General features: G+C 48.1%; 1 protein-coding gene across 1 annotated transcript in view; it reads left to right on the plus strand.

Moving 5' to 3' along the window:
• slc7a10a (solute carrier family 7 member 10a) overlaps positions 1-12,414 on the plus strand; it is an 82,114-nt gene that overhangs the window by 61,255 nt on the left and 8,445 nt on the right. The window contains exon 4 of the mRNA XM_065012493.1: positions 2,513-2,638. Within this exon, the coding sequence (XP_064868565.1) occupies positions 2,513-2,638 (126 nt within the window). The remainder of the gene's footprint in view (positions 1-2,512; positions 2,639-12,414) is intronic.

A 12,414-nucleotide genomic window follows, 5' to 3' on the forward strand; every position in this document is an offset into this window, starting at 1 on the left:
CTCTATGCCTAGCCTGTCTCTATACATTATGTGTTCTGAACATGCCTACATGCCTAGCCTGTCTCTACATTATGTGTTGTTGGTAGAACATGCCTAGCCTGTCTCTATACATTATGTGTTGTTGGTAGAACATGCCTAGCCTGTCTCTATACATTATGTGTTGTTGGTAGAACATGCCTAGCCTGTCTCTATACATTATGTGTTGTTGGTAGAACATGCCTAGCCTGTCTCTATACATTATGTGTTGTTGGTAGAACATGCCTAGCCTGTCTCTATACATTATGTGTTGTTGGTAGAACATGCCTAGCCTGTCTATACATTATGTGTTGTTGGTAGAACATGCCTAGCCTGTCTCTATACATTATGTGTTGTTGGTAGAACATGCCTAGCCTGTCTCTATACATTATGTGTTGTTGGTAGAACATGCCTAGCCTGTCTCTACATTATGTGTTGTTGGTAGAACATGCCTAGCCTGTCTCTATACATTATGTGTTGTTGGTAGAACATGCCTAGTCTGTCTCTACATTATGTGTTGTTGGTAGAACATGCCTAGCCTGTCTCTATACATTATGTGTTGTTGGTAGAACATGCCTAGTCTGTCTCTACATTATGTGTTGTTGGTAGAACATGCCTAGCCTGTCTATGCATTATGTGTTGTTGGTAGAACATGCCTAGCCTGTCTCTCTACATTATGTGTTGTTGGTAGAACATGCCTAGCCTGTCTCTATACATTATGTGTTGTTGTTGGTAGAACATGCCTAGCCTGTCTATCTACATTATGTGTTGTTGGTAGAACATGCCTAGCCTGTCTCTATACATTATGTGTTGTTGGTAGAACATGCCTAGCCTGTCTCTATACATTATGTGTTGTTGGTAGAACATGCCTAGCCTGTCTCTATACATTATGTGTTGTTGTTGGTAGAACATGCCTAGCCTGTCTCTACATTATGTGTTGTTGGTAGAACATGCCTAGCCTGTCTCTATACATTATGTGTTGTTGGTAGAACATGCCTAGCCTGTCTCTATACATTATGTGTTGTTGGTAGAACATGCCTAGCCTGTCTCTATACATTATGTGTTGTTGGTAGAACATGCCTAGCCTGTCTCTATACATTATGTGTTGTTGGTAGAACATGCCTAGCCTGTCTCTATACATTATGTGTTGTTGGTAGAACATGCCTAGCCTGTCTATACATTATGTGTTGTTGTTGGTAGAACATGCCTAGCCTGTCTCTATACATTATGTGTTGTTGGTAGAACATGCCTAGCCTGTCTCTATACATTATGTGTTGTTGGTAGAACATGCCTAGCCTGTCTCTATACATTATGTGTTGTTGGTAGAACATGCCTAGCCTGTCTATACATTATGTGTTGTTTGTAGAACATGCCTAGCCTGTCTCTATACATTATGTGTTGTTGGTAGAACATGCCTAGCCTGTCTCTATACATTATGTGTTGTTGGTAGAACATGCCTAGCCTGTCTCTATACATTATGTGTTGTTGGTAGAACATGCCTAGCCTGTCTCTACATTATGTGTTGTTGGTAGAACATGCCTAGCCTGTCTATGCATTATGTGTTGTTGGTAGAACATGCCTAGTCTGTCTATACATTATGTTGTTGTTGGTAGAACATGCCTAGTCTGTCTCTATACATTATGTGTTGTTGGTAGAACATGCCTAGCCTGTCTATATACATTATGTGTTGTTGGTAGAACATGCCTAGCCTGTCTATATACATTATGTGTTGTTGGTAGAACATGCCTAGCCTGTCTATATACATTATGTGTTGTTGGTAGAACATGCCTAGCCTGTCTATCTACGGGTAACGGGGGGTTGACGTGTTATGTTCGACCTGCTCAGTTGTTCACAACAAAACATCAGAACATGGCCCAGAACGGTAGAAACAGAGTTAGAGAGTCTCTGTCTCTGTCCCAGTGTTCCTGGGTTAGAGTACATGGTTAGTCACCTCTCTGTCCCAGGGTTCCTGGGTTAGAGTACATGGTTAGTCACCTCTCTGTCTCTCTATCCCAGTGTTCCTGGGTTAGAGTACATGGTTAGTCACCTCTCTATCCCAGTGTTCCTGGGTTAGAGTACATGGTTAGTCACCTCTCTCTCTCTGTCCCAGTGTTCCTGGGTTAGAGTACATGGTTAGTCACCTCTCTCTCTCTGTCCCAGTGTTCCTGGGTTAGAGTACATGGTTAGTCACCTCTCTCTCTCTCTGTCCCAGTGGTCCTGGGTTACTCACCTCTCTGTCTCTCTGCCCCAGTGGTCCTGGGTTACTCACCTCTCTCTCTCTCTCTCTCTGTCCCAGTGGTCCTGGGTTACTCACCTCTCTGTCTCTCTGTCCCAGTGGTCCTGGGTTACTCACCTCTCTCTCTCTCTCTCTCTGTCCCAGTGGTCCTGGGTTACTCACCTCTCTGTCTCTCTGTCCCAGTGGTCCTGGGTTACTCACCTCTCTGTCCCTCTGTCCCAGTGGTCCTGGGTTACTCACCTCTCTGTTTCTCTGCCCCAGTGTTCCTGACGTGGGTAAACTGTTCCAGCGTGCGCTGGGCCACCAGGATCCAGGACGTGTTCACAGTGGCCAAGCTGCTGGCTCTGGGACTCATCATAGCTGTGGGACTGGTGCAGATCTGCAGAGGTGAGGACACACACACACACACACTCGTATGCAGGCAGGCACACACAGTTCCGTTGCCAAATCATTCTACATATCTGTAGTTATCAGTTTAACCTGTCTGGGAACGGGGTTCTGCTAGCGGGGCTCCAAATTCGAACAACAGAAATCAAACAAACAAGTATTAGGCACCATTTTAAAGATACAAAATTCTCGTTAATTCAGCCACAGTGTCTGATTTTCAAAAATGCTTTACAGCGAAAGCTCCACAAACGATTATGTTATGTCACCACCAAGTCACCGAAAAACACAGCCATTTTTCCAGCCAAAGAGAGGAGTCACAAAAAGGCACAAATAGAGATAAAATTAATCACTAACCTTTGATGATCTTCATCAGATGACACTCATAGGACTTCCTGTTACACAATACATGTATGTTTTGTTCGATAAAGTTCATATTTATATTTATATCCAAAAATTGCATTTTACATTGACGTGTTATGTTCAGTAGTTCCAAAACATGCGGTGATTTTTGCAGAGAGCCACATCAATCAATCACATCAATCACATCACATCAATTTACAGAAATAAACATTGATTAAAGATATATATTATTATTATATTATTATATATATATTATTATTATATTATTATATATATATTATTATTATATTATTATATATATATATATTATATATATATTATACATGTAATTTTAGATCCACTTCTCCTTAATGCTGTGTCATATTTTTTTTAAAACTTTACGGAGAAAGCCAAACCATGCAATAATCTGAGTACGGCGCTCAGAGACCAAAACAGCCAAAGAAATATTCGCCATGTTGTGGAGTCAACATTAGTCAGAAATAGCATTATAAATATTCACTTATCTTTGATGATCTTCATCAGAATGCACTCCCAGGAATCCCAGTTCCACCATAAATGTTTGATTTGTTCGATAAAGTTGATAATTTATGTCCATATACCTCCTTTTGTTGAGGTGTTTGGTAAACAAATCCAAACGCGCGTGCAGGTCCAGCGGAAATGTCGGACGAAAAGTCCAAAAAGTTATATTACTGGTCGTAGAAACATATCAAACGAAGTATAGAATCAATCTTTAGGATGTTTTTATCATAAATCTTCAATAATGTCCCAACAGGAGAATTCCTTTGTCTGTAGAAAAGCAATGGAACGCGAACTAACTCTCTCTCATGACCGCGCGTCACGAGCCCGTGGCTCTCTGCCAGACACCTGACTCAATCCCCTCTCATTCAGCCCCCCTTCATAGTAGAAGCCTGAAACAAGGTTCTAAAGACTGTTGACATCTAGTGGAAGCCTTAAGAAGCGCAATATGACCCCTTAGACACTGTATATTGGATAGGCAATCACTTGAAAAACTACAAAAACACACAGAGGTCTGAGACACACGGACAAAACACACAGAGGTCTGAGACACACGGACCAACACACAGAGGTCTGAGACACACGGACACAAACACACAGAGGTCTGAGACACACGGACCAACACACAGAGGTCTGAGACACACGGACCAACACACAGAGGTCTGAGACACACGGACAAACACACAGAGGTCTGAGACACACGGGGACACACAGAGGTCTGAGACACACGCACAAACACACAGAGGTCTGAGACACACGGACCAACACACAGAGGTCTGAGAGACACGGACAAACACACAGAGGTCTGAGACACACGGACACAAACACACAGAGGTCTGAGACACACGGACACAAACACACAGAGGTCTGAGACACACGGACACAAACACACAGAGGTCTGAGAGACACGGACAAACACACAGAGGTCTGAGACACACGGACCAACACACAGAGGTCTGAGACACACGGACCAACACACAGAGGTCTGAGACACACGGACAAACACACAGAGGTCTGAGACACACGGGGACACACAGAGGTCTGAGACACACGGGGACACACAGAGGTCTGAGACACACGGACCAACACACAGAGGTCTGAGACACACGGACCAACACACAGAGGTCTGAGACACACGGACCAACACACAGAGGTCTGAGAGACACGGACAAACACACAGAGGTCTGAGACACACGGACACACACACAGAGGTCTGAGACACACGGACACACACACAGAGGTCTGAGAGACACGGACAAACACACAGAGGTCTGAGACACACGGACACAAACACACAGAGGTCTGAGAGACACGGACAAACACACACACGGTTGAACACCGATTTATCTGATAAACTAGTTAAACATTCTTGAAGCGTTCACTTTTAACCCCAAAAGGAATCTCAGTGTCACAAATAAGAGTCGCTTTTGTTCTCACTTGCCAGCTGTCCTTATAATTGTCTCTGAGTCACAGGATAAATGTGAGTTTCAACTGCTTCTTTAGGATGCTCCTCACCCTACTGATTACAGTCATTAACTTCAGGTCACATGACAGGAAATGAATAGCCTCTGCTGCCACCTGGTGGACGTGTCTAGACACGACCACAGATAGAATAACGAGCCAGATATTATAAATGTGAAGCTTTTTGTTGGCGTTTTCATTCACTACCAAATATGGTGATGAGAGGAAGCCCAGTGGCCGACAGCAGGGGAAAGATGGTGATGAGAGGAAGCCCAGTGGCTGACAGCAGGGGAAAGATGGTGATGAGAGGAAGCCCAGTGGCTGGCAGCGGGGGAAAGATGGTGATGAGAGGAAGCCCAGTGGCTGACAGCAGGGGAAAGATGGTGATGAGAGGAAGCCCAGTGGCTGACAGCAGGGGAAAGATGGTGATGAGAGGAAGCCCAGTGGCTGACAGCAGGGGAAAGATGGTGATGAGAGGAAGCCCAGTGGCTGGCAGCAGGGGAAAGATGGTGATGAGAGGAAGCCCAGTGGCTGACAGCAGGGGAAAGATGGTGATGAGAGGAAGCCCAGTGGCTGACAGCAGGGGAAAGATGGTGATGAGAGGAAGCCCAGTGGCTGACAGCAGGGGAAAGATGGTGATGAGAGGAAGCCCAGTGGCTGACAGCAGGGGAAAGATGGTGATGAGAGGAAGCCCAGTGGCTGACAGCAGGGGAAAGATGGTGATGAGAGGAAGCCCAGTGGCTGACAGCAGGGGAAAGATGGTGATGAGGGGAAGCCCAGTGGCTGACAGCAGGGGAAAGATGGTGATGAGAGGAAGCCCAGTGGCTGACAGCAGGGGAAAGATGGTGATGAGAGGAAGCCCAGTGGCTGACTGCAGGGGAAAGATGGTGATGAGAGGAAGCCAAGTGGCTGACAGCAGGGGAAAGATGGTGATGAGAGGAAGCCCAGTGGCTGGCAGCGGGGGAAAGATGGTGATGAGAGGAATCCCAGTGGCTGACAGCAGGGGAAAGATGGTGATGAGAGGAAGCCCAGTGGCTGACAGCAGGGGAAAGATGGTGATGAGAGGAAGCCCAGTGGCTGACAGCAGGGGAAAGATGGTGAGAGGAAGCCCAGTGGCTGAGAGAAAATGGTGCCCAGTGGCTGACAGCAGGGGAAAGATGGTGATGAGAGGAGCCCAGTGGCTGACAGCAGTGGCTGACAGCAGGGGAAAGATGGTGATGAGAGGAAGCCCAGTGGCTGACAGCAGGGGAAAGATGGTGATGAGAGGAAGCCCAGTGGCTGACAGCAGGGGAAAGATGGTGATGAGAGGAAGCCCAGTGGCTGACAGCAGGGGAAAGATGGTGATGAGAGGAAGCCCAGTGCTGACTGCAGGGGAAAGATGGTGATGAGAGGAAGCCCAGTGGCTGACAGCAGGGGAAAGATGGTGATGAGAGGAAGCCCAGTGGCTGACAGCAGGGGAAAGATGGTGATGAGAGGAAGCCCAGTGGCTGACAGCAGGGGAAAGATGGTGATGAGAGGAAGCCCAGTGGCTGACAGCAGGGGAAAGATGGTGATGAGAGGAAGCCCAGTGGCTGACAGCAGGGGAAAGATGGTGTGAGATGTTATTCTGGCTGACAGCAGGGGAAAGATGGTGTGAGATGTTATTCTGGCTGACAGCAGGGGAAAGATGGTGATTCTGGCTGACAGCAGGGGAAAGATGGGAAGCCCAGTGGCTGACAGCAGGGGAAAGATGGTGTGAGAGGAAGCCCAGTGGCTGACAGCAGGGGAAAGATGGTGTGAGATGTTATTCTGGCTGACAGCAGGGGAAAGATGGTGTGAGATGTTATTCTGGCTGACAGCAGGGGGAAAGATGGTGTGAGATGTTATTCTGGCTGACAGCAGGGGAAAGATGGTGATGAGAGGAAGCCCAGTGGCTGACAGCAGGGGAAAGATGGTGTGAGATGTTATTCTGGCTGACAGCAGGGGAAAGATGGTGATGAGAGGAAGCCCAGTGGCTGACAGCAGGGGAAAGATGGTGTGAGATGTTATTCTGGCTGACAGCAGGGGAAAGATGGTGTGAGATGTTATTCTGGCTGACAGCAGGGGAAAGATGGTGTGAGATGTTATTCTGGCTGACAGCAGGGGAAAGATGGTGTGAGATGTTATTCTGGCTGACAGCAGGGGAAAGATGGTGTGAGATGTTATTCTGGCTGACAGCAGGGGAAAGATGGTGATGAGATGTTATTCTGGCTGACAGCAGGGGAAAGATGGTGTGAGATGTTATTCTGGCTGACAGCAGATGGGGAAAGATGGTGTGAGATGTTATTCTGGCTGACAGCAGGGGAAAGATGGTGTGAGATGTTATTCTGGCTGACAGCAGGGGAAAGATGGTGTGAGATGTTATTCTGGCTGACAGCAGGGGAAAGATGGTGTGAGATGTTATTCTGGCTGACAGCAGGGGAAAGATGGTGTGAGATGTTATTCTGGCTGACAGCAGGGGAAAGATGGTGTGAGATGTTATTCTGGCTGACAGCAGGGGAAAGATGGTGTGAGATGTTATTCTGGCTGACAGCAGGGGAAAGATGGTGTGAGATGTTATTCTGGCTGACAGCAGGGGAAAGATGGTGTGAGATGTTATTCTGGCTGACAGCAGGGGAAAGATGGTGATGAGATGTTATTCTGGCTGACAGCAGGGGAAAGATGGTGTGAGATGTTATTCTGGCTGACAGCAGGGGAAAGATGGTGTGAGATGTTATTCTGGCTGACAGCAGGGGAAAGATGGTGATGAGAGGAAGCCCAGTGGCTGACAGCAGGGGAAAGATGGTGTGAGATGTTATTCTGGCTGACAGCAGGGGAAAGATGGTGTGAGATGTTATTCTGGCTGACAGCAGGGGAAAGATGGTGTGAGATGTTATTCTGGCTGACAGCAGGGGAAAGATGGTGTGAGATGTTATTCTGGCTGACAGCAGGGGAAAGATGGTGTGAGATGTTATTCTGGCTGACAGCAGGGGAAAGATGGTGTGAGATGTTATTCTGGCTGACAGCAGGGGAAAGATGGTGTGAGATGTTATTCTGGCTGACAGCAGGGGAAAGATGAGATGTTATTCTGGCTGACAGCAGGGGAAAGATGGTGTGAGATGTTATTCTGGCTGACATTCTGGCTGACAGGGGAAAGATGGTGTGAGATGTTATTCTGGCTGACAGCAGGGGAAAGATGGTGTGAGATGTGAGATGTTATTCTGGCTGACAGCAGGGGAAAGATGGTGATGAGATGTTATTCTGGCTGACAGCAGGGGAAAGATGGTGTGAGATGTTATTCTGGCTGACAGCAGGGGAAAGATGGTGTGAGATGTTATTCTGGCTGACAGCAGGGGAAAGATGGTGTGAGATGTTATTCTGGCTGACAGCAGGGGAAAGATGGTGTGAGATGTTATTCTGGCTGACAGCAGGGGAAAGATGGTGATGAGATGTTATTCTGGCTGACAGCAGGGGAAAGATGGTGTGAGATGTTATTCTGGCTGACAGCAGGGGAAAGATGGTGTGAGATGTTATTCTGGCTGACAGCAGGGGAAAGATGGTGATGAGAGGAAGCCCAGTGGCTGACAGCAGGGGAAAGATGGTGTGAGATGTTATTCTGGCTGACAGCAGGGGAAAGATGGTGTGAGATGTTATTCTGGCTGACAGCAGGGGAAAGATGGTGTGAGATGTTATTCTGGCTGACAGCAGGGGAAAGATGGTGTGAGAGTGGCTGACAGCAGGGGAAAGATGTGTGAGATGGCTGACAGCAGGGGGAAAGATGGTGTGAGATGTTATTCTGGCTGACAGGGGAAAGATGGTGTGAGATGTTATTCTGGCTGACAGCAGGGGAAAGATGGTGTGAGATGTTATTCTGGCTGACAGCAGGGGAAAGATGGTGTGAGATGTTATTCTGGCTGACAGCAGGGGAAAGATGGTGATGAGAGGAAGCCCAGTGGCTGACAGCAGGGGAAAGATGGTGATGAGAGGAAGCCCAGTGGCTGACAGCAGGGGAAAGATGGTGTGAGATGTTATTCTGGCTGACAGCAGGGGAAAGATGGTGTGAGATGTTATTCTGGCTGACAGCAGGGGAAAGATGGTGTGAGATGTTATTCTGGCTGACAGCAGGGGAAAGATGGTGTGAGATGTTATTCTGGCTGACAGCAGGGGAAAGATGGTGTGAGATGTTATTCTGGCTGACAGCAGGGGAAAGATGGTGTGAGATGTTATTCTGGCTGACAGCAGGGGGAAAGATGGTGATGAGATGTCTGACTGACAGCAGGGGGAAAGATGGTGATGAGATGTCTGACTGACAGCAGGGGAAAGATGGTGATGAGATGTCTGACTGACAGCAGGGGAAAGATGGTGATGAGATGTCTGACTGACAGCAGGGGGAAAGATGGTGTGAGATGTCTGGCTGACAGCAGGGGAAAGATGGTGTGAGATGTTATTCTGGCTGACAGCAGGGGAAAGATGGTGTGAGATGTTATTCTGGCTGACAGCAGGGGAAAGATGGTTGAGATGGCTGACAGCAGGGGAAAGATGGTGTGAGATGTTATTCTGGCTGACAGCAGGGGAAAGATGGTGTGAGATGTTATTCTGGCTGACAGCAGGGGAAAGATGGTGATGAGATGTCTGACTGACAGCAGGGGAAAGATGGTGATGAGATGTCTGACTGACAGCAGGGGAAAGATGGTGATGAGATGTCTGACTGACAGCAGGGGAAAGATGGTGATGAGATGTCTGACTGACAGCAGGGGGAAAGATGGTGATGAGATGTCTGACTGACAGCAGGGGAAAGATGGTGATGAGATGTTATTCTGGCTGACAGCAGGGGGAAAGATGGTGATGAGATGTCTGACTGACAGCAGGGGAAAGATGGTGATGAGATGTCTGACTGACAGCAGGGGAAAGATGGTGATGAGAGGAAGCCCAGTGGCTGACAGCAGGGGAAAGATGGTGATGAGATGTCTGACTGACAGCAGGGGAAAGATGGTGATGAGATGTTATTCTGGCTGACAGCAGGGGAAAGATGGTGATGAGATGTCTGACTGACAGCAGGGGAAAGATGGTGATGAGATGTCTGACTGACAGCAGGGGAAAGATGGTGATGAGATGTCTGACTGACAGCAGGGGAAAGATGGTGTGAGATGTCTGACTGACAGCAGGGGAAAGATGGTGTGAGATGTCTGACTGACAGCAGGGGAAAGATGGTGATGAGATGTTATTCTGGCTGACATTCTGTACCATTTTCTCATTGATTAAACATTTGATCTCTTTGTTTTGTTTCCAAAACTCTAGTCTGTTATGAACAGAGCGGACTACGTTTTGTAGACTTTACTCTTTGTTAAAGTTTTTAAAAAATTGCGTTCTTCAGAAAGAGCGAAAAAGGGCGAATTGAGTTATTTCACACACGCTCACTTCACAAAGTAGGCGTTCCCTAACAGAAATATGCAAATACATGCTAGAATGCACCAATAGAATCTCGCTAACTCAGTGCTTGGCTCTGCCCACCTCCTTACTTGTTCTGCCCACTATGACTCATTTATCTCCCATTGGAAACGACAGGTTGTGGTCTATCTTGGGTTAGTTATAAACATCTTTGACGCTACTGTTACAGACGCCTGAATCACAGAGACTCTTACTAACCCCTGGTGTAGATGAAGGAGATGACTTACCAGGAGTCCAGGGGAGTTCAGCTGAGACCAGACCAAGCAGCTTATCAATGTTCAAATGGTTGACAAAACAATATTATACAACAGGCAGATCTAATCCTGTCCAAAACTAAAAGATAATCCAATATGAATCCTGCCACGTCAGGAGGCTTCCCTCAATCAGCGTCTCAGATCAATAATCACCTGGGAGTGGTCACACCCTTAACAACCCTTCCTCTGCTCCCTCCCTGCTCCTGGCCTGGTGGCTGCTGGGAGATTCAACTCCTGGCCTGGTGGCTGCTGGGAGATTCAACTCCTGGCCTGGTGGCTGCTGTCCCGTAGAGGTGGGAGTTGGAAAGGAGAAATTGACTGTCTAACTGTCTAGCTAGCCCTATCCCTATCACTATCATACTGTCACTGGGCCCTGGCCAGTTTGGGGAGGGTTAGAGGCAGGCGGAGAGAGGCAGGCGGAGAGGGGCAGACGGAGAGAGGCAGGCGGAGAGAGGCAAACGGAGAGAGGCAGACGGAGAGAGGCAAACGGAGAGAGGCAGACGGAGAGAGGCAGGCGGAGAGGGGCAGACGGAGAGAGGCAGGCGGAGAGAGGCAGACGGAGAGAGGCAGGCGGAGAGAGGCAAACGGAGAGAGGCAGACGGAGAGAGGCAGACGGAGAGAGGCAGGCGGAGAGGGGCAGACGGAGAGAGGCAGACGGAGAGAGGCAGGCGGAGAGAGGCAGACGGAGGAGAGAGGCAGACGGAGAGAGGCAGGCGGAGAGGGGCAGACGGAGAGAGGCAGGCGGAGAGAGGCAGACGGAGAGAGGCAGGCGGAGAGGGGCAGACGGAGAGAGGCAGGCGGAGAGAGGCAGGCAGAGAGAGGCAGACGGAGAGAGGCAGGCAGAGAGGGGCAGACGGAGAGGGGCAGACGGAGAGAGGCAGACGGAGAGAGGCAGGCGGAGAGAGGCAGACGGAGAGAGGCAGGCAGAGAGAGGCAGGCAGAGAGAGGCAGGCAGAGAGAAGCAGACAGAGAGAGGCAGGCAGAGAGAAGCAGACAGAGAGAGGCAGGCAGAGAGAAGCAGACAGAGACAGTTTAGCCTTGTTCACACTAGCAGTTTGAAGTGACTCAATCATATTATTTTGCATACATGATTTGAATCTGATCTCTTTTCCCTGCAGTCTGAACAGCCAAAAAGCACATAGAATCAGATATTTCAAACCACATCTATAATGGTATGAAATCAGATACAGATCTGATTCCTGGCCGTGCGACTTCTATCTGAACGATCAAATCTGATTTATTATCCCTCAGATACAGATCTGATTCCTGGCCGTGCGACTTCTATCTGAACGATCAAATCTGATTTATTATCCCTCAGATACAGATCTGATATCCCTCAGGTGATATTTAGATGTCAGTTGCTAGTTACTCTGTTTACAGTTTAACAAGAACACATGGTAGCTAACTAGCTTGTTAATTAATTATTTACAAACAAAGGAGTGAATGTGTGCTAGTACACTAAACAGCTAGCTAGAGAGCTAGTTGACTGTTGCGGTTTGCCAGTTCTTACACCGTGATTGTGATCGTGCAAAGAATCCTGGGAAACGTCCGTGGCATTGTTGTCACCTTAGCTTGGTACATACCAACGTCTGAGCTGAGAGGAAGCACAACCACCAATCAGCCAACACCGCTGTACACACACACACACACGCACATACACACACACACACACACACACACACACACACACACACACACACACACACACACACACACACACACACACACACACACACACAC

The sequence above is a fragment of the Oncorhynchus nerka genome, linkage group LG27 (genome assembly GCF_034236695.1).
Source record: "Oncorhynchus nerka isolate Pitt River linkage group LG27, Oner_Uvic_2.0, whole genome shotgun sequence".
In the NCBI taxonomy this organism is placed as follows: domain Eukaryota; kingdom Metazoa; phylum Chordata; class Actinopteri; order Salmoniformes; family Salmonidae; genus Oncorhynchus; species Oncorhynchus nerka.